We start from the raw sequence: 26,492 nt of genomic DNA on the forward strand, positions 1-26,492 counted from the left end.
AGCCTAATAATACATCACGTTTATATAATAAATTTATGAATTCAATTCTATGACTTGTCTTTACTACATAAAATGTAATAGGCCGTTCAAAAGTTCTTCCAAATACTTGGGTTCCAAGTGAAATCTAGCAATGTAGAACTGAAAATAGATCCAAAAGAAATATATATAAATTTAATAAATTTATAAATTCAATTCTATGACTTGTCTTTACTACATAAAATTTAATAGGCCGTTCAAAAGTTCTTCCAAATACTTGGGTTCCAAGTGAAATCTAGCAATGTAGAACTGAAAATAGATCCAAAAGAAATATATATAAATTTAATAAATTTATAAATTCAATTCTATGACTTGTCTTTACTACATAAAATTTAATTGGCCGTTCAAAAGTTCTTCCAAATACTTGGGTTCCAAGTGAAATCTAGCAATGTAGAACTGAAAATAGATCCAAAAGAATATATATATAAATTTAATAAATTTATAAATTCAATTCTATGACTTGTCTTTACTACATAAAATTTAATAGGCCGTTCAAAAGTTCTTCCAAATACTTGGGTTCCAAGTGAAATCTAGCAATGTAGAACTGAAAATAGATCCAAAAGAAATATATATAAATGTATAAATTCAATTCTATGACTTGTCTTTACTACATAAACTTTAATAGGCCGTTCAAAAGTTCACCAACTACTTGGGTTGAAATCAAGCAATGTAGGACTGAATATTGATCCAAGAGAAATATAGAATTGTGGTTGTTGATCTGTGATGATATTGAGGCTTATACATTAAACAAGTGTACAAATTTATTATTGTAATTTTAAAGTTAATTTAAAGGCATTTCTGCTAAGAAATACAGTGAATCACAGTACATTCTAATGTTTTCTATTTTTTTCAGACGTGCTCCAAGTGTAAGACAAGACGAAAATGCACCAAATCATTGAAGATCCAACGATTGCCCATGATACTGGTGCTGCGTATCCTTTACTGCTTGTTTAAATCATCAAAATTTGTTTACTAATAGTTATTTTTATGATAAATAATAATATCAAGTGACCTGGCTGGCTCAGGTCTGGTGTCAGAGTTTTCAGGTCGAAGCTGATCAATTTCAGGGCCTCTGACATGACCTAACGACTGCTTGACATTTTGATGAATGACGGCGATTATAGAATTACAGTTGAATATAACATAACACTTGAAAAAGCTGTATTCAGTAACAAGCTGGATTCCCACATATCAGTGACAGTAAAGTGACCGGTACAATGATAATATTATTCCTATAAGTTCTAATCGGACCATTCATACTCGCTCGGCCGTGCTGGTTGGGACAGTTCAATCAAAATTCATAGAAATTATATTTTTACTGTGCTCAAGTTTAAATTGTGATGATTTTAAAGTGAAGCTGTTCCCAAACTATAGGAACCCAACCTGTCAGAACACCAAAAAACATAGAAGACATAACTAAGCAAATATTATATTTTAATTATTCCTGACTCCTGGACATGTCAAAACAGCAATATGTTGCTTTTCATTTCAACTTTTTAATGTCATGGATGTTCATCCATGACATAATTACCATTCTAAATTACAGTAGAACGTCAATAATCCGGATTAATTGGGACCGGACCCCATCGGATTATCGAAATTACGTTAAAAAACGGTCAGCACGCACTATTCAAGAAACAAAGCTGTTAAAATTGCATATACAGTATTCAATTATTGGTAGGTAGACCTCCACCTTCGACGACCACTCCCTTTCTCCTCGCTTCGCGTCATTCTCCCGTCGCCCGCTCTAAAGTAAGGAGCTTAGCGCCGAGGACAGAAGGTACGAAAGTTTTATTTCTTGCCAGAGACGAACCCGGATTATTGACGGTTCGGATTTTTGATATCGAAGTTCTACTGTAATATAAAATAAGTACTCATTCGAAATGAATAATCTTTATGCCAATGAAAAGAGAAAATTTTGCTAATTCTGTAACTGGGCATTGTTTAAGACATTGACAGCCACGTTTTGGCTACCGGTGTGGTCGCCAGGCTCGGCATCCAACCAACAGCCAAAATATGACTGCCAGGATGAAAACAGCCCCAGTTTCTGTTTCTAAAAACAGTACTTTGCGATGGAGTGAGTGAATGCCTGCCCGGCTGATTGTATGACCTGGTTGTCTGGCTGGCTGCGCATCGTTTCTCCCTAGTCTAATAGGAGTTCAAGATGTTTATTATAGCAAAAACTTTGAATTTTCTCTTTCCTTTAGTATAAAGATAATACATTTCGAATGAGTATTTCGGTGATTATGCATTTTTTTTAAATCCGATGAATCTTTTGTTGTAACCTTGTACTTCTCACTTTTTACAATACGGTATGTTCTTCTAGACAACGCTTTGCCAAGGGGTAAAAATGTCCACAATGAATTGCTATATGTATACTGGTTCAATGGAATAATTGATAGAATGTCATTTATTTATAAAGTATGCTACCGCGGTAATTCACCAGTAGTTAAGTTGATACGTAAGTTGTTGATTTTGATTAAAGTGGTATTTAATTATGTTTTTTCTGAATCCCTGTGCCTTTCTACTTCCGCAGGGAAGTCAATTTTCCAGATATTATTCCTTAACATTTAATCTAACAGACCTTAAGAGATTTTCTCCAAGTGAATCGAGCCGACACAGCAGGAAATTGACAACTTTAGTGGAGTTTCCATTGGAGAACCTGGACCTGAGTCCATATACAGATAGCAGCTCGTCCTCATCAGGAGCTCCCCTCTACAACTTGGTGGCTATCTCGAAACATTCTGGAACTATAATGAGCGGTCATTACGTTGCCATGTGTCGTCAAAACGATCAGTGGGTGGAGTTCAATGACGAAAGGTAAGGAGTTACCCAAAAAATATGGTCGGTTTTTTACTATCACTTGAATAATTTTCAACATAAATATTATTTTCACATTTCTGAGTTTCTTTAGTTACCCAATTCCAGGCAACGTCATAATTAACAGAATTGATACTGTAAAGAGCTTAGTTTAGTTAAGTTTTATTCTAAGTCATTGGCCAGCGTTGTTGGATAGACTGTGTCAAGGGTTTATATAGCATTTCATAAGAAATTTTCAAAATAAAATATCATCTCACTATCAAGAAACTCACTCAGGCTATAACGCGGGTTACACACTGGGCGGTTTCTGCCGCGACGGCGAAACTGCCGTCGCCACCTCGAAAAAAAGTCGAGCTTACACATTCAGCGGCAAAAATACCGCCAAACATCGAGCGGCAAAATTACCGCCACGCATGATCAGTAGCCAAAATAATTCGTGTATTTCTTCTCTGTGTTGTGACTTCTCTGTTTCATGAGTGTTCAGTTAATTGTATTTTGCACATTTTGTCCCACAAAACTGGCCTCTGTTCTACAAATGATATTAACAACTCATTGTCGCTGCTGATCAGTCGTCTTTCCCAGTTGCTCCAAGTCAGAGGTCTTTGAAAATCAGCCTTTTAATTTGTGTCTTGTTGTGAGTTGTTTATGACATTTATTTATTGTTTCAAGTGTTTGTGGTTGACGAGTGGGATTAACTCACTCATTTTCTCACACTCGTCAACCACAAACACTTAAAAGAATAAATAAATGTCATAAACAACTCACAAACTTTACAACGAGACACAAATTAAAAGGCTGATTTTCAAAGACCTCTGACTTGAATCAACTGGGAAAGACTACTGATCAGCAGCGACGGTAGACAACCGCCAAATGTGTAAACGCCCATTTGGTCACGTACGCCACTGCGAAGACAAGAGCGGCAAAAACACCGCCAGCGGCAGTGGCAGTGGACGGCTGAACAGCTGCCGCCATCGGCAATATGGCCGCGCGGCGTTTCTGCCGCCCAGTGTGTAAGCTTCTAATTGAGTCTATAGACTACTGCTCGAATGGCGGCGACGGTGAAATTACCGCCGCGGCGGAAACTGCCAAATGTGTAACCGGCGTAAAATGGATGCTCCACCAAGAAATATTTCAAAACTGCTCGGAATTATCTATTACTTCCACTATCCCTAACCCACTCTGGCAGCTTATTGGACATTTTGAAAGCAATGTAAGGATAACAACACAAACTCTTAGGTCTTATGCCTGACTATCTAGAGACCTTATTCAATGTGGTTTCTTAGTTAAAATACTCTGATAATGGTGGCTATGCATTGGGAAAATGAGCTGGAATTGGAAAGTGAGCATGGTTAGTGTGAATGTGTGAGTGATTGGTTGCTAATTTTTCTTTCTTTCTTCTTTTTATATTTTTCTACTTCTTTATAAATTATCAGATATTCATTCCTGCTCGCAGACGTAGAGTTTTGTACTCTCAGCAAGCAGTATTTTTCTATCCAAATTCACAAATTAGTCCTGGTTTAGCATGTTCGAATTCTTGTCTGATGTTATTGTTTAATAAATTAGACATTTATGTACTTTATAAATTATTAACTTATGTAAACTATATATGGACGGCAGGATAAACCTCCACCAAATATGTAAGCAATATCTGCCTTCACCGAGTATGTAAGGGTGGGGAAATGAAAACAAGAAATGATCGTACTGGTTTGATAATTAAAACAAAACAATAAATTATTAGTACAAAATTTAGAATTATAATTAGAAATTATGAAATAACAATAAATAGATAAATATTTCAAGGGCTACTCGCTTGGCTGCTAATGAAGATTAAATTTGTTGTGGTTATGGAAAATTTAAAACAATGACTCAGTAGTCACCTACCTTTATGATAATGGCTCCCAATTTGGCATCCACTGGTTGAACGCGACGTTAATTATTAATGAAAAATAAAAAACTGATCTAATGAAGTGGGTTCAGATCCCTTCCTATTTAATAATACAATTCTCTTTAAACTGCCCGAACTGTGACAGGAAAACTGTATTATAAAACAAGAACAAAATCTATCCCCTTCACCAGAACAGCCGGACTTTACTCACAGTCCTAACGAACGAGCTCACACACCACACTAGTAAAATTTTGGGTATTAATATATAACTCAGTCAATGCCAAACATGAAGCCATTTCAAATACATATTTTTATCCGTCGCACAAGCGAGCACGTTTGTTATGAAAAACAAAAGAGAAGCTACAATAATTTTGATAACAAGTGAAATAAACAATCCTTCTGTCGATGACAAAACTGTTCAAAGGCAGAAACACCGTTCATTAAACTTTTCGTAAATTAAAACTCTAAAATCCTGATCAATATGAGATAAATATATGAATCATATATATGTCCCATATGACCAGGTGACACATCACCCATCCCGCTGAAAGACTCGTCCCTGAGTCTGTAGTCAAGAGGGGAACAAAAAAAAAAAATAATGATTAAACAAAATAATATACTCGGGAAACAAACGTGTGCCTGATTGACTTGATAATGCTACTATACATTGAAATCAAACTTTTACATAGAAAGGTAGGTTACTCAAACTAAATTACAAACATTCAAATCAAATTCAAAATGAAACTATGCTGCACAATAACATTGATTATATATGAAACTAACTTTCAATATTATACACATTAATATTCATGAATATTCAACTTATTATGAAAAGAAAATCTCAATTGACAATATATTTATTTGTGAATCAACATTGAACTACTTCAAAAGCTGCAATAAAAATCGAAGAGAAAAAAAAACTTTATAAGTACATTATGACTCATAACTATATAGTCAAGAAAAAAACAATAAAATAGTTAATCCATCAAAAAGTAACTATATAACTCCTAACTATCGATTATAATTATGTATCTTGGGTTGTGCTACCGTTACAGCAGATAATTTACACACATACAACTTGATGCCTAAATATGCACAGAATAAAGTTAAAAACCCTAACCAGCCAAATAATATATAAAAAACAAAACTAGAGGAATTTACAACATCTCCCCAAGAATTTGGAAGATCTACTTTGTGAAATATATCTGACGATATTACGTCTTGAACTGTAAATTCCGGAACCTTTATATCTATATCAGTTTTTAAAATTTCGCTAAAATTAACAAAATTAGGATTGAAATGCGGTTGCAAAACATCAATTTTTAACGAATTAAACTTAACCCATGTAAAGGTAAGTAATGGAGAACCTGAGGTTGTTTATCAACATTTGCGTCACACGGAAAAGTCTTTCTCACCATTATTCTCCCGCCGACCGAAATCTCGCAATGACAGGTAAAACCACATACATTGCTCCCGGAATAGTTTGAAGATGATGAAACGAACCTCCCTCGCAAGTGACTGTAGTGTTGGCCTGTATATTCGCGACGATATACTCCGAAGGCGAAAATTCGACGATCTCCAACTCCTGCTTAGCTGGACGACAGCTTAAACTGCAATATTGTTGGATGTCCTTCAGCTCTGTCGCCGCAAACAAGTGATGCATACATCTTGATGACATATGTCCTCCATGCACCAGCCGCGGAAGATAGCATAAGAAATCGTCCTGTGCTCGACAAGAAGAGAGATGATCTCCCGAGATGACCTGAATCTCACCGTCCTCCTGTCTCCGCGCCAAAACGAAATCCTGCTGCTGAAGCTGACAAATCTGGCCGTCGAAATACATAGGTGTCCTCACATACTTGTGCAATTGAAACTGTCCGCCGATGCTGACCAACGGTACTTTTAAGCTAAGCACCATGGAGTTCTCCTTCACCACGCAAGTCGTAAGTGGAAGATCAAAATATCGCTGCAAATCCGATAGAGGTATAGCTAACTGGTGTCCTTTCGACTTATATCCTTTCTCCAATCTGAAGAGATCTGAACGTAATAAATTGGGGTGTATACCAGCGAAAAGGGTAAAAGCTTTTTATCACAGCGTTCCTTCGCAGTATTTATGAATTCCTGCCGTGATAAAATATTTACATGTGAGTAGAGGTGAAAAATGTAAGTTAATAACTGGTTTGTGAACAGTGTTTTCTCCTCCGATACATTCTGTTGTACGAATAATCTCATACTGTCTGTTAATTTGCTATACGCATCGTGAAATTGCTGAGAAAAATTTCCAGCAAACTGCCTCAAGTTGCGAGAAATCCGAATTAAATCTTTGTGGTCGTCTGCAACCAACCCTTGGAATGCGTTGAGGTGATCAGCTACATGTTTTTCGTTGAATTCCAGCTTATGAAGTTCCCCATCCGTCGCTACTGCGCAGCAAAAATGAAGAAAATCGCCGACAACATCGATCGCTCTGGTCTTTCGTGAAGCTTGAGTTCCCAAACGAATTGAAGAGTTGAAAGCAGCATGACTGTTGCGAAGAATTCCGTTTGTAGAATTATACAAAACTTCTACCGCATCCGCTAAACTGCAATCCTCTTGTTGACAGTTAGGCCAGAACACCCTTTCCGCCTGCAAGATGTCGAGCTGAGCTGCCGGGAAATCTACCTCGTATGTTAGTGGAATCGATGATTCCGATGATTTATTTTATACGCTACAGCGTGACGTAGCTCCTTGTAGAAAACTCCCGCGAAGACCCTGACTGCCTCCAGTTGCGCCGTGAAAGTCGTGAGAATGAGAAATGACGCAAAATGTACCATAATTGACATGTTTATGCGTAACAGAACCTCTTACAAACAAAAAAAAACTCTACTTTGAAGCAACCGCAAATGAAATAATTAATATTAGAACCATGACACAATGAAACTCAAATATTATCATGAAATATAATCAAGAATATAGTAATCATTACTTTATACTGAGAAAAAATTATAAAACGAAATACAATTCAAAGATATAAACGTATAAAACTGAAACTCTGCTATCCATAGCTAAAAAATTCCCCTATAACCGTTTATTATAACCCATGAACAATAAGTTTGGTCTATATTACCATTGAAAAATATGGACTTCACCTCCAGCAACAATAATCAGTAATAATATTTTAATAAAATTTTACGAGGACTTATAATTATAGGCTTAAATCATAAGACCCCATCGAAAACAGATCAAATAAATAAAATATAATCCTATTATTCACCCACTGGATGATAAATCCATAAATATTATAATCAATTCTGATAAACAATGATGAAATGATAAATAATTACGAATAATATTTACAAAAATTCTCTTAGGGACTTTAATATAGCGCATGACTTCAAAAAAATACAACTTAAAAAAATGACTATCACCATTAAACCTTAATTATCAACACCTTATGACAACAAATTCAAATATTTAATTCATGAATTCTATCAACAAAATATCTACCTTTAATAACCCTTGAAAATATTTCAATAAAACTTATTTGTAACCTTAATATAATGAAATATAAAATCCAAAGGGCCAAAATTCTAAAGTGAAATATCTCAGAACCCTTTGCCCTAAACAAAATTATAATTATCGCAATGCTAAAATCTATGCTAAGAAAATATGAAACTGCAATAAAATTTTTTTCGAAAATCGACTTTTTCCGAATTTGTCTGAAATTTCTAGACTAACAATCAAGATACGCCGCGTACCTTGTAATCATCATAAATCGTAAAAAAAAGAACTCATCGGAATAAACGAATACCACTTATAACTGAAAACCAAAATCCAATATATGTAGAATACAACTATCCATCAAATATCATGAAACCAAAATGAAATCCCAACATAAACCATAGAAAAATAGCAGATAATCATTTAGCAAAAACGCGCGAAATTCAAAATCAGTAGATAACCATTCAGCAGAAACGCGCGAAATTCAAAATCCGTGTCTGACTGTAGCCGAAAATTTACTACCTATTGAAATAACTCACGAACCCTCAAATATCTCAAAAATATCTACTTCACATATCCTATTCCATTTTAGAAATGCAAGCGAATGACCTAAAATTTATCTTTAAATTCAAAAAAAAAATTTTTTTGATACAATACAAGGTCACCAACAAAAACTATAAAATGAAAAACCTCAAAACCCTTTGCTCTAAACAAAATTTTTCACAGAACAAAGTTGAATGTACTCATCCTAAAAAATAAGATTCCCGAAAAAAAAATCGAAAAATCACAAAATTGTTTTCCATGAACTGGAGATTTCTGAATTTTTCGATAATTTCGCCTCTTGGCAGCCAGTAGAGCAAAAATTTAGTAGAAGTCAATCAATATCGAACGCTATCAAAATCGTCGTTTGAAAAACTTCCTTCACAACAGATTCGTTCGGTGAATTACATTGAATTTCCAGAATATGTTTCAAAATACTAAAACAAAACTTTATATGAAGAAAAAAAATCACAAAACCCCAAAAAGAAAATTTTGAAAATTATTGAAAATACCTAACTCGAAAACTACTGCCCTAATCGAAAAATTTTATTGGACATAAACGATTGAAATTATCACTACCTACAAGCTCAGTGAAAAAAAAATCATAAAATCCCAAAATTGAAAAGTTCATTATTAGTAAAAACATCAAAATCTAATAAAAAATTCTACTCTAATTATCTTATTCTACTCTAATCATTATTCTTTTTAGCTCATAATATTTCCACATAACATAATATTAATCATTCTTCATATTGGACAATGATTATTTTCAATTTATCTGACATCGAATGATGTATTAGTCCCAAACAGTTCAGCGTTCTTCATTGAATGACAACTGCAAATCAGCTAAAAGGCCTCGTTCTACTAGCAATATTGTCTCATGTAATACTTTCGCTGAGTCTGCTGAGTCTGAGTTCGTTTTTCAAACCTCTCCAGAATTATTGTTTCAATAAATATTTCATCGCTATTAACGCTTAACTGGGACACGTTTTCCAAACTATTCAAAATTATGTCATCATATTTCTCTACCGAACTCCCATTAACAAAAATTCCATCAGTTTCAATTCTATTATTCTTCATATCTTTCGGATAATTACAATAATCAAAATCATCACAGATAATAGCATTTTCTAAACAATTCTCATTTTCAAACTCATTTCCGATTTCCAATAGTTCTTCAAATTCTGGTTCCATAATATCATTAATTACTTGCACCTGTCCAAATTTCCACTCATTCAAATACTGACATGATAATTCATATTTCTCAATATTTTTATACAATTCTACAATAGTACTATTTGATAACATTATAATTCTTTCAAATATATTTGAAGACAAACCTCTTAAAATTATCCTGATAATCCGAGATTCATGCATATTCGAATCTACTTTTCTACATAGGGATAAGACTCGTGCTACAAAATCTCTACCATCTTCTTCAAATTCCATGCTACAAGTATCTAATTCCTTTTCTAGTTTCCACAATTTGAGAGGAGATCGATAGAAATTAACCAATTTTTCTTTCACTGGCATATATTCAAATTTGTCCTGTCGAGTCAAATCATTCTCAATAACGTCAAAATATTTCTCAGCACTTCCTTTCAAACAAAACCGCAAGTATAATAAATTATCTTTTTCATCCCAACCGTTCGCTAAGGCAACCTTTTCAAAATAGTTGAAAAAATCATCAATGTCAAATTCTTCATCTTTTCCATCAAAAAATTTCGGTAATAGTAACGGTCTAAGTTTTTCCATTGTTAATCTGTTCCAATCCAATTCTATTCAATAATAAATGATAAATTTCCAATTAATCTGGTTTCAATAATCATAAATTCCCCATATCTCAAATATCGATATCTCTCCAATAATAATAAATTTATCGTATTCAATCATATCTTAATAATCATTAATTTCTCATGTCATCATAAATATCTAATTCTTTCTAATAAGAATTGATAATAAATCTTGCAATCGTACAAAATCTTCAATTGTCATAGCTTTTGCAATTCAAAATCAATAATAATCGTAAATCTTCCAATATCGTGAATCTCAAAATTAATCTGTTCAATTATAATCATCATTCTCCATCCGTTAAAATCCATTATTAGTAATCAATTATTGTTCCACAAATTCAATAAATCCTCGAAATTCATCCTACTAACTGTTTCTAGAGCCCCGTAAGGTTTAAACTCAACTACTTCACCCATAATTTCACTGAAATAAAAACATATAATTATTTAATAATGAAAAATGCAACCACAAAAATTGAATCTTCAATGAGGTAACCGGAAAAGTCCAAATTTTAAAAGCTGGATTAAAAACCCTTGAGCCTCCACCAATTATGTAAACTATATATGGACGGCAGGATAAACCTCCACCAAATATGTAAGCAATATCTGCCTTCACCGAGTATGTAAGGGTGGGGAAATGAAAACAAGAAATGATCGTACTGGTTTGATAATTAAAACAAAACAATAAATTATTAGTACAAAATTTAGAATTATAATTAGAAATTATGAAATAACAATAAATAGATAAATATTTCAAGGGCTACTCGCTTGGCTGCTAATGAAGATTAAATTTGTTGTGGTTATGGAAAATTTAAAACAATGACTCAGTAGTCACCTACCTTTATGATAATGGCTCCCAATTTGTCATCCACTGGTTGAACGCGACGTTAATTATTAATGAAAAATAAAAAACTGATCTAATGAAGTGGGTTCAGATCCCTTCCTATTTAATAATACAATTCTCTTTAAACTGCCCGAACTGTGACAGGAAAACTGTATTATAAAACAAGAACAAAATCTATCCCCTTCACCAGAACAGCCGGACTTTACTCACAGTCCTAACGAACGAGCTCACACACCACACTAGTAAAATTTTGGGTATTAATATATAACTCAGTCAATGCCAAACATGAAGCCATTTCAAATACATATTTTTATCCGTCGCACAAGCGAGCACGTTTGTTATGAAAAACAAAAGAGAAGCTACAATAATTTTGATAACAAGTGAAATAAACAATCCTTCTGTCGATGACAAAACTGTTCAAAGGCAGAAACACCGTTCATTAAACTTTTCGTAAATTAAAACTCTAAAATCCTGATCAATATGAGATAAATATATGAATCATATATATGTCCCATATGACCAGGTGACACTTATTACTCTAATATTGTTAAGCTGTATTATTTTTTCTCATAATTTGTAAATATTGTGAATTGGATTGAATAAAATTTGAATTTGAAAAAACACCTCTGAGTCCTTGATAACTTGAAGCAATGAATGCTTCAGGAAGGAAATCAAGGAGTTGCAAACAAATGCATAAAGCTGAATCAGGGCGATGGTGGGGAAACCTCCCAGAAACCCTTGTAGGCCACTGTTCCAAAGTTCAAAAATTCTGACCCTTCCCTGTCTATACATACTCGAGGCTGCACTGCATGAACTCAAACATAGAGCTTCCTCGGATAGAGGATCGATATACACGGATACAACACGAGGTCTAGGAATGCTCCAAGACTATAGTGGGGTCCATGTTATAATGACAGTGTTTGATTAGCAATGGTATTGCTATCCTTGTCTTTCATTCAACAAAGCGGATAGCGCTACCTCTCTCTCTCTCGCTTTGCATTACTGCTGTATATTGCTGAATATTATATATTCAGAATAATATATATATAGCGGTGATATTAAGTGCAAAATTTGACTATAATTTGGTATTTTAATCATTCTAAATTTAAAATTTCTAGCTAATATATATTCTTGGACAGAACTTTGAACTTTAAATTTCCTCAGTAAGAACTTAACCTATTTTTTCGGACATTTTATTATTTATAAAAATTTGGGAACAGAATAGTCTTGGGCTATGCCTGTTATTCTATCCCGATCATTTTCATATGATTTGTAATTATATCAACGAATAAATAAATAAATAAATATTGATTGCCCTGATCCACCATTAGTCTACGCCATTTCAATAATTTTATTTTATTTGATTACATAATTACATCACTTTATTAGTCATATGATTTGTTCTTAAATTTTCTACAAATTTTTTATTTGTGAACAAATCTTTAGTCGTATAAATGGAATTAACGTTCTTGGTAGAGTGTTACTGGGGAGGATATTTTTAATATTTTTCCAAAGAATGGACATTGATATGTCCAAAGCTCCGCCAATTTATGTAGATGCATTACAATATTATCTTGTATAGTTATTCCAAATTGATTTTTTTTCATATCATTGTACAGTTCAATTATTATTTTCTTATTTTATGTTACGTAAATTAATCAAAACTTTGCTGTATTGTAAGCTATTGTATAAGTGTATAAGCCAGTATATATTGTAATCTACATAAATAAAGTACTCAATCAATCAATCGCTTTGCTCTGTTGCCAGATCGGATTTTAACATTGTAGAATTATTAATTAATTCACAAAATATTTCATCTTAATTATGAAAATTCATTATGAAATTATTGAAAAATGTAATTTATTGCTTAATAAAATATAATTGATTATTTTAAACGAAGATGAACAATTAATATTCCATTAATTAACCTTTATCAGCTACCGTCTATAGAAGGCATTGACAAGACAGAAGTTCGGCAAGGTTGTTCTGCTATCTTTCTACACTGCCATTGTATGTTTATGTTTACTTTTTTGGAGGGACGTATTCAAAGATCCAAAGGTTCTAAGAACCTCACACGTCAACCGAAGCTTATTGTGTGTCCCAAAGTATGTTAGTTAGGCAAACCAACTCCTGTGTCCTTTACAAGATCCAGGAGTTTCTTCCCTATACCAACATCCCATTCCTCACCTGGTTGCTTACAGCCAAACAGAGCCCAGCCCTTCTTCTAGCTCCAAGACTTTCGCAATCCAGTATGATATGCTTAGCAGTCTCTTCAGACTGATCACAAAGCCTACACATCTGGCTTTCATTTCTGAGTCCAATTGTGTGGAGATGTTTCCTGAAGTGGCCATGTGCAGTTATCAGGGCAATCACCTGCTTGACCTGACCTCTACCCAGACTCACCAGCCACCTGGTGCGTCTGCCAGCAGCCTTTTGCCAAGTGCTTGACCAGGGTAACCCTGCCATTGCTGGTGATGTAAGTCCCTGGACCATTTATTTATTGTGTGGAAGGCAGTTGTTTTACTTATGCCACAGCTTGGCTCTGGGCCAAAGAATGGCATACTAGAACCCCGCTTAGCAAGCTCATCTGCACGCTCATTATACCTCCTATGCCTACATGGCCGGGAACCCAACCAAGATGCACAGAGTTGAGCGTTGCAAGCCTGCTGAGTGTTTTGTGGCACTCCCACATCAATTTGGACTTGATTTCATTGGAGTCAAGTGAGGGCTGCCTGATAGTCTGACAGGATTACTATATGCTTATTGCAATAGCGTCTGGCAATGCCTATGTTGGCACAAGCCATGATGCCCCAAATCTCTTCCAGAAAGATGGTACTGTAACCGCCCTTGATGGGGGTTGAATATATCTTATTATTACTTCAAGGGAGTCATGGGAACTGGATAGACAACATTGTATTACCTAAAGAATTTCTCATTTATTATGCCAATTACTTGAAATTTAAAGAACGAAATATGCAGTACATTTTATCAAAATATTATTCCTACAAAAACTACCTGCCAATAAGATTCTGCTAACTAGAAATTTTACTACAACAAGAATTTTACTAATTAGGGTCTCGGCCGGGTGAAAATGTTTTATAAGGAGCTAGAAATTTTGGCACTCACCCACAGCTATCACTCCCACTGGTAATCCCAAAACACAGGACACTCACGTATCTCATGATGCCGGAAAACTAACTTAACTGTTTGCAATATAATTTTTGATCCGCTCGGTATCTCGGTTGTTCAACGACTGGAGGTTTTCCCCCTCTCCACGTCAGTGTGCCAGAAGGCCTAACTGCTGCTAGTGGAAGAGTCGGTTCTCACTTGATTCGGCAAGCGGGTACTTGCCAGGTCTGCAGTATTCCTCTGAGAGAATATCCGCCGTGTCCTTGCCTCGTGGAGCCACCTCATCCGTGAGAACTAGCAAACATCCCTCAATTTACTGATTCTCAGAGTCGTTTAGACATAAGTTAGCAGAATCTTATTGTCGCTGCAATAATACTACTTACTCAATAAATTATATTTTCTCACTATAGTCCAACTACGGAAATTATTATTCTAATATCAGATTCTTTTCTCCTGAAAAAATCTTAAATCTAAAACACATAACAAAATCCCAATCAATAATCATTTCTTTCCAAAACATACATGAAAAAGTCAAAAACTAACTTAAAGCTAAAGAGAAATTAGTGACTGTATAAAATTCATTTTTTTACAGTAAACTCGTCTATACTGTAGCATGCTAAATCCATCAAATATGCTCTCAGCAATTCCTTAAATTTTGATCTATCAGGTTCATGTCTTATGCAACCTGGGAGACAACCAATAAATTTTATTCCCATGTATGTTGGACTTTGTTTATATTTTTCCTTATTGTGTTTCTTTATTAATTGTAAAATTATTTTTATTTCTTGTGTTGTAATCAAATAAGTAATCAAATTCTATCCATGTCACAGCTTTGTATTCTATATTTCTATTCATTATTTTTTTATATTTGCAGGGTAACAGTGAAAGGATCAAGCATTGGATGCGGTGATGCGTATCTCCTGTTCTATGAAAGGAATAAAGAATAAAAACGTGTGTGATGATATTACTATGAGTATTAACAGACTTCATACTAGCCGGTACTAACCGAATTATCAAGCATCAATCAAGCTTGTTTAGTATAGCATTTCACCTCATGGAAAGTTCAACAGACTTGACAATATTGACCAAGTACCGTATCATTGATGAGATTATTATTTTTGGTGATTATGAATGGAATTGATTGTTTTATTTTTACAGTCTAGGCTGTCTAGCATTGAATAAATCAATGTAATTAAGAATTTAAAGGCCCGGTTGCACAAAAACCTGTTAAATTTTAACCGTGGTTAATTTCCCGAGAACCAATCAGAGAAGGCCTTTTTGATAAGACGGGGGATTGATCATGATTAAAATTTAACCGGCTTTCGTGCGACCCGCACAAATAAATTTATGTGCAATAGAATGATGAATAGTGCAAGAAATTGATTGTAAAATGAGATATTCTATTAATAGAATGGTATGGATATTAGAGGAATACAGTACAGTATATATTATTGTATATACACGAAATACATGTATTGCATTTTAATATTATATATTATAGTTTACTAATGTTACCTAAATAAGAAAAAAACACATGCTAATTTCTTTGATTGGAAAGGAAACAAGCCAATTTATTTTGAGAATTGTAATGTTGTAGGATAACTGAACTAGTCAAATGTCCAAAAAATGTGTTGGTTGATCTACTTTAAGTGATTGTTAAATGTACTGTATTTACACCACTATGTTATTACTAATCACTTCCTCACCGTATTATTTTCTCTTTATTTATTTATGTCTAGTTATTGTTTCATAGAGTTATTATTGTTATCCACTATTAAATTCACATGCCATTCTATAGATCTTTGATGCCTTGTTCTTTCGAATGGAAGAATTTCTTGTAACTTAATGTATATTAATGAGTAAATGGAATTTTACCACTAAAACAAATTGTCAATTATTATGAATTGTGTTTTCCGTAATTTAAGGTAACATCCAAACGGAGCTAGAACTGTAGTGAGGTTTACATTATGAAGTCAGTGAAAAAGATAGAACAACAGAGTTACCGATTCTCTGCGTTTCCACTGCCTTCTATAGTATATAACTGATTCCGGAATATGTGATGCGATATTAATTGTTCATTCTTCTTAATTATATTTTATTCGTCTAGAATAGGCTATATATTTTTCAATGATTTTGAATATATTCACACTTTAAAACTAGAATATATATTTTTCAATATATATTCAATTCATAAGTACCAATAAATCAAGTGAAAATTATGATAAATAAGTACATGAAAAATCAAACATGCCAAATTTCAAATTATTCATGGATTAAATGAAAAATGCAAATCTCTCAGATTTGGTTGATATTAGCGCTATGGATAGAGGTTGACCGAACAAGTGTCCTGCTATAATATGAGACGTTTCGCTACAATACAGGGTGAGTTATCCACTGAAACATATAATCTTACCTTCACTCTCAGATCAGAAAAATTACTCATCTTCAAATGCTTGTAACTGAAGAATAGGAGAGAATTTCGCCAATTTATTTATTTATTTATTTGTGGACAGAATCACAGATCATATGAATATGATTAGGAAGGAACAACAGGCTTGGCCCAAATCTATTCCATTCCCAAATTTTGATAAATTAATAAAATGTCCAAAAAATATGTTATGTTTCTACTGTAAAACGTTAAGTTCAATTTTCGTCCAAAAATATATATAAGCTAAAAATTTTGAATTTAGAGAAATTAAAACACCAAACTTTATTTTAATATAACACTTAATTATAACTTCATATTGAATTTGATGACTTATTATTGTTCCTCATGTCAATTTGAGCGATTTTAATTCTTGACCATTTTTGCAAAAATCCATGATTTCATGGATTTCATGAAAAATACTAATCTCCCAGATTGTTTGCATGATATTCGGGCTATCGATAGAGGTTGAGCTAACAAGTGTTGTGTTATAATATTTATATTATAAATAACAACAATATAAAAACTTTTAGTACCCTTTTATTAAAATCTTTAAAATATTTTAACGACTAGTTTCGACCATTGGTCATTTTCAAGTTAAAATGTAAAAAATAAACAAGTTGGTCGAAACTAGTCGTTAAAAACTTTTAGTGCCCTTTTATTAAAAAAGAAAAATATTTTAACGACTAGTTTCGACCAACTTGTTTATTTTTTACATTTTAACTTGAAAATGACCAATGGTCGAAACTAGTCGTTAAAATATTTCTAATTTTTTAATAAAAGGGTACTAAAAGTTTTTATTTGAATCAAGTAGCCCATATAAGCGAAGTGATTTTATTTATATTATGTACATTAGAAATCAAACATGCTAAATTTCAAATTTTAGCATATGAAGACTTCTTGTTACATTTCTTTACGCCTACATAGTCAACACTTTCAACAATACGATGACGAAATCCGATGGATCACATTTTTATTTATGCTGATGATACTCACATGAGCTGTTAGTTTTTAAAGTGCGTGGGTGATTTGATGAGATGATCTAACATCCATGCCTGCCGGCGAGATTCGAACCCACAGCCAGGTAGCGTTTGAAGGGGTCGCCGTCAACCTGTCTCCCCGACAACTAGTCTCCTCGCTATTTTGATCACAGGCGTCAGTAAATCCCCTGGCAAAATATAGCATTGCCGTCAACTAGTCTCCCCAACTAGAACGAAGGAGACTAGTTGTCGGCGACAACTAAGCTCCTCACACGCTCACGACAACTAGTCTCCCCGACAGTAAATCCCCTGCTGGATAGGCCTATGAGGGGTCTGGTTGTCGTGATCGTATTCGACAACTAGTCTCCCCGACAGCTAATACCCTATTGAACATTGGAACCAGCTTGAACCGGGCGGGGAAGTAGTACAATCACAGATACTGTTTCACACATTCTATGAATTCGATTATTAGAAGAAAAGCTTGTTGAAGTTGTCACTTCTATCACTACAAACATTAAATTGAAAAAATAAACTATAATTCTAAAATAAACTTCCGAATTCAACTGACTTGGAAATGATCCAAGGCGCGTTGACGCGTTCCCGTTTGAAGACTGAAGAGTGTAACGCCTCAAGCCCTGCACACACACATCGATTTTCGTTCGTACGGTTTTTGCCGTCCTTATAAATTCTAGTAGATTAAACAGATGATTTCAAACAGATGATGCTTGTCAAGTCCCGTTTAATCTCATAGAATTCATAAGGACGGCAAACATCGATAACATTATTAACAAAAATCGATGTGTTTGTGCGGGGCTAAAGGCGTTACACTCTTCAGTCTTCAAACGTCGGTTTGTTATCCTATTGTCGGCTCGTTATCCTGGTCGAATTTTTAATGTACTTATGTATAGTATCAATAACGTCTGCTATCAGCGTAAACCTTTATAATTATCATACAATCTAAACAGTAGATCTTCTTGGAGTTCAAAGAAAATATTGTCACACAAAAACTGTTCTACTAGTTTTTAAATGTAAAATCATTTTCTAGATTCTCCAATTATACAAAAAGAGAGTTCAATATTAAAGGTGATTGGAAAATGCGATGAATATAACACATTATGAATACAAAAACAACCTGATCTAGATGGTTTTATGAAAAGTAAAATGGTGGAATATTTAAAGCAATCTGATCCAAATGACTCCTCTTGCTAATGATAATAATATATTGATAATTATACAAACAATATTTTTCAAGCTTCTTTGATTTGTTCAGCTCGTCCCCATGAGCATAAATAATATGAACATAAACAAATACCTTGAATAATATTTTAGATGAATGAAGAAAAGGAATTGAACAAAAAATCATTTCATGAGACGAAGAAGCATCATAGCTAAAACATAACTCTGAAACTCCAACTTCAATATATTTATTTCAATACATATTATACAATATAAATTATTTCAATACATATTATACAATATTAATTATTTTAATACATACCGATAAAATACAAAGAAAACAAACTCACCAGAGAAAGGCTAACCCATGTTCTGAGGAGTATACATTATAGTTTCCATTTTCAGAATAAACATGTTACCTAGTATTTCTTCATGAGAAAGCCCAGTCATTAATAGTTTCTATTAGACATTCAAGAATACAGTATGGATCGATATTGCAAGAGAATATATAAAACATTCAGAAAACATATAAAAATAAAACTGAATGTGAATTTTACACCATTTATACAGTTTTACGACACACATTACTAAACATTTCATTGGACACACACAGTAATTTTACTGCCTATAGAAATAGTAATTTCTATGAGAGTAAATTCAATACAAATATTATATTAAAGAGTAGCCTACAATATTAACTCAAAATAATACGGTGTGTTGTGACTGATGCAAAGTGTACCGCTGTTGAATTTGAAATTAAAATTTTCCAAAAAATTCATACATTACAAATTTGAACTTGTCTGGCGGTGTCATTTTTTTCATTACTATTTATTATTATTACAAATTAGTTTTAAAATAGTAAATATGAAATAAAATTATCAAAAAACAAGAATAAGTCAATGTTTAACTGTGAAGTCGCTTCAGAGATAAATGTCCATAATTGTCTCAAGTCAGTTAACAATTTCCATAATTTTCTACTAAACCTTTAATGTATAAGAAACCGTTGTTTTCAATGCGAATAATACGGTATTGAAAACAGAATCAGGTTGTTGAATTGGCTATTGAAGATTAGGTCACCGAATAGAGAAAAAATAATTTGAATTAGTATATATTTAACTCTTTTTATAATTTTATTCAAATGACACCAAATTTATTGTACAAGGTTATAGCACCAGCCCAAATCTGAAACACCAAATTATCGTAATTCTCTCCAAAAAGTAATTAAGTTTTTCCTGTAAACAGTTATAAAATTATGCTTATTCGAGTATTCCTTATTAGCTTACAGTTAAGAACAGTATAGTAATGTACGCAGTAGGCCTACTGTAAATCAATACAAAAGTTGGAAGACTTTGATCTGAAAGAGAACAGAAAAATATTATTCCGTTCTTTAATATGGAAGACTTGTATTAATTAACATCGAAATCACAATCTGTAGATCTAAGTTACACAAATTACAGAAGATCTGGTTATTTCATAAGCATCTAATCTATCATCTAATTTCCATTTAATAAATATTCATGTAAATTTCAACAGGCATTTTGGAAGACAGGCTTTCAATAAGTTAATTGCTGTTCCTTATACATAATATTCTTATTCAACATCTATAATAATTATCAGAGTAATCTGTTATTATATACATAACTATGGAAGCAAATCATGGAAGACGCTATTACTTTCAACTATCATGAATGGAACGAATAATGGTTAACATTTCATAAACATTTATTTTTGGAATAAATATAACATTTATCATGACTAGCAGAACAGAGAATTGTAGAGTCCGGTAATACATCAACCTATTTATCACATGAATGTTCTATTTACCTAAGGCATTCATTTTGAATTGGTACATTTCCAATTTAAAACTAAAAATCATCAAAGTGTTTTGAAATGCACAAGCCTGCAGAGGTTCTAGAACCGAAGCAAGATAATCAAATTTATTTACTTTAGATAAGGAAATGATTACTTCAGTAGTTAATTTTCAACATGAATACTTTTTCACAGAAATTATAATAAAAACATAAAAGTGTCTTTGAAGATCAATTAATTCGATATGAAATGAATATATAGGTAGCCTACATGAGACTGTCATCAAAAATCAATTAAATATAAATATATACGAGTGGTAACTGGCTTTCTCCAAAAATATGTGGCCGATACGAAAAATTATTTTTCTCTCTTTTATTTCTCAAAGTTAATCAGTAGAAAACAACTACAAGACTTTATAGTTTACTTATCCAAATTTACTTTTCAAGTCTGAACCAACTAGTCAGATTCAACTAGTAGATGTATTACCGGTTTAAACAGACATCACAATAGAGATTCACACATATTATAGTCTTATTCACTCTTGCTAAAAGAACTTATATATTCGAGTGAATATATAATATTTCGAATACTTCGAATACTTTGTTTAAATGCAAAGAGTTAACAACAATACCAACAACAACACACAAACAAAACAATAATTACCAATCTACAAAATTGAACCACTCTCCACTTTTGGAACAAGCAGTGTTCAACTAAACTTACCGTATTATGTTATTAATTCACCTAAATGTGTGAACATTCATTCATAATATTCAATCTTATTACAAATACACAATTCCTTTATTACTTCTGTAGACATAAACTCCACAAAAATAATGTTACTATTACCGTAGCTTAATAACTGCACTAATTTGAATATTATTCTTCTATTGCATGTGTTTATGATTTTAAATAAATTGATAAACCAGATCACAGGGGTTCGAAAACCATTTGAAAGTGATCGGTTTTAGACTGCTTTGAATATTGAATCACTCCTACAACAGAATTGTACTGGAATAGAGAATATGAAATACTGTATATAAGTGTTTATTGTCTTGATATTTCTCGGAAAATTTATAACTAGTGTTTCTAGAACGTATAGGCTATATTATTTCATTCAACAAAAATATAAATAACAATAGTTCATGTGAAAACACCTAAAAACTACAATAACGCAAAACGTTGCCTTCCAACGCGTCTTTCTGTTTCTAAATCTATTTCAATATTATATAGTAGCTCTATCAACTTGAATACTTGAATATTTTAAAATTATTCCTATTGACCTTACTAAGTTTGTAAATTTGTATCACCAATATTGTTGACTGTGGTTTCAACATATATAATTATTTTGAGTCATACAAAATACCTTCAGCTGTAAAATAAAGCATGTATGAATAAAATTATTATGGTTTATTGCATTGTTACTATTGTCACGCTTTGAGTCGGGAAATCTGAAATGCATAGGCTAAAAAACACCACACAATTCAGGAATCTCATCAAAAATATAAATATTCCATCGTAATATTATATAAATATATCTATCTGTAAATGTGTGTAAGGCTCCAGATAAAAACCCAAGTATCAAATGATTTTGCTGATTAACTAAACATCTAGCTTTTATAGCTGAAAGTGCAACATCTGTAAATGTAAGGCTCCAGATAAAAACCCAAGTATCAAATGATTTTGCTGATTAACTAAACATCTAGCTTTTATAGCTGAAAGTGCAACATCTGTAAATGTAAGGCTCCAGATAAAAACCCAAGTATCAAATGATTTTGCTGATTAACTAAACATCTAGCTTTTATAGCTGAAAGTGCAACATCTGTAATGTAAGGCTCCAGATAAAAACCCAAGTATCAAATGATTTTGCTGATTAACTAAACATCTAGCTTTTATAGCTGAAAGTGCAACATCTGTAAATGTAAGGCTCCAGATAAAAACCCAAGTATCAAATGATTTTGCTGATTAACTAAACATCTATCTTTTATAGCTGAAAGTGCAACATCTGTAAATGTAAGGCTCCAGATAAAAACCCAAGTATCAAATGATTTTGCTGATTAACTAAACATCTATCTTTTATAGCTGAAAGTGCAACATCTGTAAATGTAAGGCTCCAGATAAAAACCCAAGTATCAAATGATTTTGCTAATTAACTAAATGTCTAGCTTTTCTAGCTGAAAGTGCAACATGCAATACTTATTTATGAATCACAATCATTTCAATCAAAAATACTACACTTTTTATTGAATGAAAAAAGTGTAAGAAAAAGAACTGTCGCTAACACATCAATACAAAAAGAAAAACTGACATTCAAGTCAGCATAGGTAGGAATAAAATTGAAATTAGGTGATTATAATTATATAGCACTGTATTGCTGGTGATAAGTTACTACCCTAAAAATAAATTCTTGTAAATCTATAGGCTATAGATTGCTGATTGCAGCAATTTGAGATCCACAGAATGTATTATTACTTAGAATACAATCAATTACAAATTTAACAACACTATTATACATAAAAACAGGTAGATTCATTAGAAATAGGCCCTATATTCATTGTTTTGATTACCAATTGATCTCACAGTAAATATAAATATTAATTATTCTTTTCACTATCCTGATCATACAGTAACTTTTTATTGCATATATTAACCGTTCCTCCTTCAGCCCTTTTCATACGTACAAGCTAATTATTGATAGTACTCTTAAATCATTAAACACCAATCAACTCTTACGTAAATATTAAAGAGATTTTTATATTTTAATTGAAAATTTCTCATTGATATAGATATCCATGATCTTTTAGTGAAACTCAATCGTTCCGACCTATTGCTAACAACTATTAATTTAATCTCTAACTAGAATCACTACTCTTTGCCTATGTAACCATTGATTAGAATGCTTCTAGCAACAATTGACCATTGTTATTTCAGACATTGTCTTATCATCTCATTAAATACTTACCTTAACGATTTAGCAGTGCCTTCGAAAGCCTAATTATTGCAATTCATACTCGAACTCTTTAATTGTATAATATTATAATTATTATTACTATTTTCCCTTGTTGATGGATCAGCTTGTTTCTCAAAAGTTAGAAGACAAGCGGTTATACTAGAGTGACTGTTTCACATTTTAAGCAAAATACAAATCGTGAGGTCATTGTTTTCAATCACATCACCATTGTAAAGTACATCTTACAAGAACAGTCTAAACTTTAAACCGGTTTAATTTTTTTTAATAGATAACTCACTCACTACTTGAGGTCATTCATCATTGTTTATGAAAATTATTGAATAGGCTAAATCAGAAGTTTTTAATGAAAACTAGTGATAAAGAAAAGCTTAACAGGCAAGACAGTGTTATATTTTCTCCTGGACCTGAGGAAAAGCTTTTCTTTGCAATTATTGAGTCTCTAATAAATATTTGAAGTCTTTATACCCAAAAACGGAAAAAACTGAAATCAATCAATCAATAATTTTATTCAACACAAAATACATAAAATGAATCAAAATACAAAAAAATCACAATAAAAAATAAGCTTCTAATAAAATACAAAAACATAAAGATAGAAATATATATAACATAAAGAAATACAAATATATGAAGATCAGTTGGAAAAAAGATGAGAATATATAAAACAAAAAGAAATACAAATATATAATGATCAGTTGGGAAAAATATACAAATATATACAACATAAAGAAATACAAATATATAAAGATCAGTTGGAAAAAAGATGAGAATATATAAACAAAAAGAAATACAAATATATAATGATCAGTTGGGAAAAATATACAAATATATACAACATAAAGAAATACAAATATATAAAGATCAGTTGGAAAAAAATAAAAATATATATATAACAAAAAGAAATACAAATATATTAAGATCAGTTGGAAAAAGATAATATTGTTATTTTTTCTCTCCACATAATCAACTATCATGAGTTCTTCTTAAATTTGATGTTTTTAATTGATTAGTGGATCATTTTTCAATTCCCCATGTACTCACATATGAAAAGTATTGATGAACGAAATAAATAGTGCTTGAAGGTTTATCAATCATGGAGTGGAAACATTGAAAATCACTGATAAATATATTTCAGTTTCGATTTCAAGTTCCAATAAAACGTCTAAGGCCCGATTTATAGAACACCTATTAAATGTAATGGATCATTAAAGATATAGATTTAATGGTGAATTAGATTTGATAACTGTCCTAGAAACCGGGCGACATCGACTGACATTTGTAGAATGTACCTTACGTTTAGAAGATTCAGTGATTAATTGCTATTTAAATTAATGTCGATTAATAGTAGTGCAAGGTGAGGGTTCGGTCATATTTTCACTTTCTACGATTCTTTGGAAATAGGCTAAGCTATTTCTGAAGAATGGGTGATGTTGGTGATGTTGGATTTTGAAGAATATTTGTGAAAATTGTTTCTCTTCCATGGCAAATCTCATTCAATTTCAAAGATTGCACACAATTTTAAATGTTGGGGAAATCGGTTGGAACCATCACTTTGCACAATTTAATTTCAAAGATTGCACACAATTTTGAATGTTGGGGAAGTGGGTTAGAGGCAGAACCATCACTTTGCACTACTTGCGTTCGTAATTTAAAATGGAAGACCGATTTCGAATGCCTTGATAAGGGCACTTCCCGAATCATAGACGCCGATCACTCCAAAAACAACTCCGAGGAAGATGACGAAGCAGTCGTAGGCAACTGTGCCGAAGTCCAGAGAATCGCCCTTCAGTTTCAGATGGAAATAGCAGGGCCAAATGAAAGAGAGCATGGTGCCGGTGAAACTGCCGATAAATCCCATCAGGATTGCGAAGTGCGGGATGAATATGGCCATCATGATTGTGAAAAATACTATGCCAATTCTGAAGGCGAGACCCCAAACCTGAAATCACAGTTCATTTGTTATGATAAAACCACAAAAGTAATGTTTTTACTCGTCGTTTTAGAGCTACTGATTATTGAAACACAATTCAATTCAATTTCTTTATTCCAATATAAAACACTGTACAAATAGTTATTTGTGCAACTAGTGCGCAAAGTGACAGTTTGCTGCACCGAAAGAAACGTTTACGCCCGAGCCGTAGGCGAGGGCGGAATGGTTTCTTGAGTGCAGCAGAGGAACTTTGCGCACGTATTTTCACATTAAGTTTTTCCTACAGTTACCATTGAATATGAAAAGTGGGTAATTATGGGTAAAATTGCCTGAAATCCATCAAATGTTTCTCTGTGTAATTTTATTATTGATAAAAACCTTAATTTATTGTCAAATTGAATAAAAATGTTGTCCTTGGTTATAATATATAATGAATAATAATTAGCGCGTTGTGCTTCGTTGCACCTCTGCTCACTATAGCAGCCACAGCAGTCACTGTTACCAACTTCATTTTGATTTTGCTGCACTGTTGCTCCATATAACCTACTAAGTATTTTGCGTTGCCATGTTGCAAATCTGGAGTGCAGAAAAAATTTTCCCGCACTAGAGCGGAAAAGTGATTCTTTGCGTTCTGTAATCAGTGCAGCAATGGCCACTTTTCAAGGTAACTGTAGGAAAAT

At 32.7% G+C, this 26,492-nt stretch overlaps 2 protein-coding genes across 4 annotated transcripts in view; one reads left to right on the plus strand and one right to left on the minus strand.

The window, feature by feature from the left end:
- The window catches only part of LOC111045884 (ubiquitin carboxyl-terminal hydrolase 2), a 51,724-nt gene extending 35,320 nt beyond the window's left edge, over positions 1–16,404 (plus strand). For both annotated transcript variants that reach the window (XM_022331363.2, XM_022331364.2), the window contains exons 9-11: positions 890–968; positions 2,619–2,856; positions 15,396–16,404. In XM_022331363.2, coding sequence (XP_022187055.2) covers positions 890–968; positions 2,619–2,856; positions 15,396–15,468 — 390 coding nt within the window. In that variant the 3' untranslated portion in view covers positions 15,469–16,404. The remainder of the gene's footprint in view (positions 1–889; positions 969–2,618; positions 2,857–15,395) is intronic.
- A 2,930-nt stretch (positions 16,405–19,334) lies between these two features.
- The window catches only part of LOC111045882 (vesicular inhibitory amino acid transporter), a 35,545-nt gene continuing 28,387 nt past the window's right edge, over positions 19,335–26,492 (minus strand). Inside the window, exon 6 of one of the 2 annotated variants that reach the window (XM_022331361.2) lies at positions 19,335–25,821. In XM_022331361.2, coding sequence (XP_022187053.2) covers positions 25,531–25,821 — 291 coding nt within the window. In that variant the 3' untranslated portion in view covers positions 19,335–25,530. The remainder of the gene's footprint in view (positions 25,822–26,492) is intronic. The other variant, XM_039442242.1, reaches the window with a different exon arrangement.

The sequence above is a fragment of the Nilaparvata lugens genome, chromosome X (assembly GCF_014356525.2).
Source record: "Nilaparvata lugens isolate BPH chromosome X, ASM1435652v1, whole genome shotgun sequence".
Classification (NCBI taxonomy): domain Eukaryota; kingdom Metazoa; phylum Arthropoda; class Insecta; order Hemiptera; family Delphacidae; genus Nilaparvata; species Nilaparvata lugens.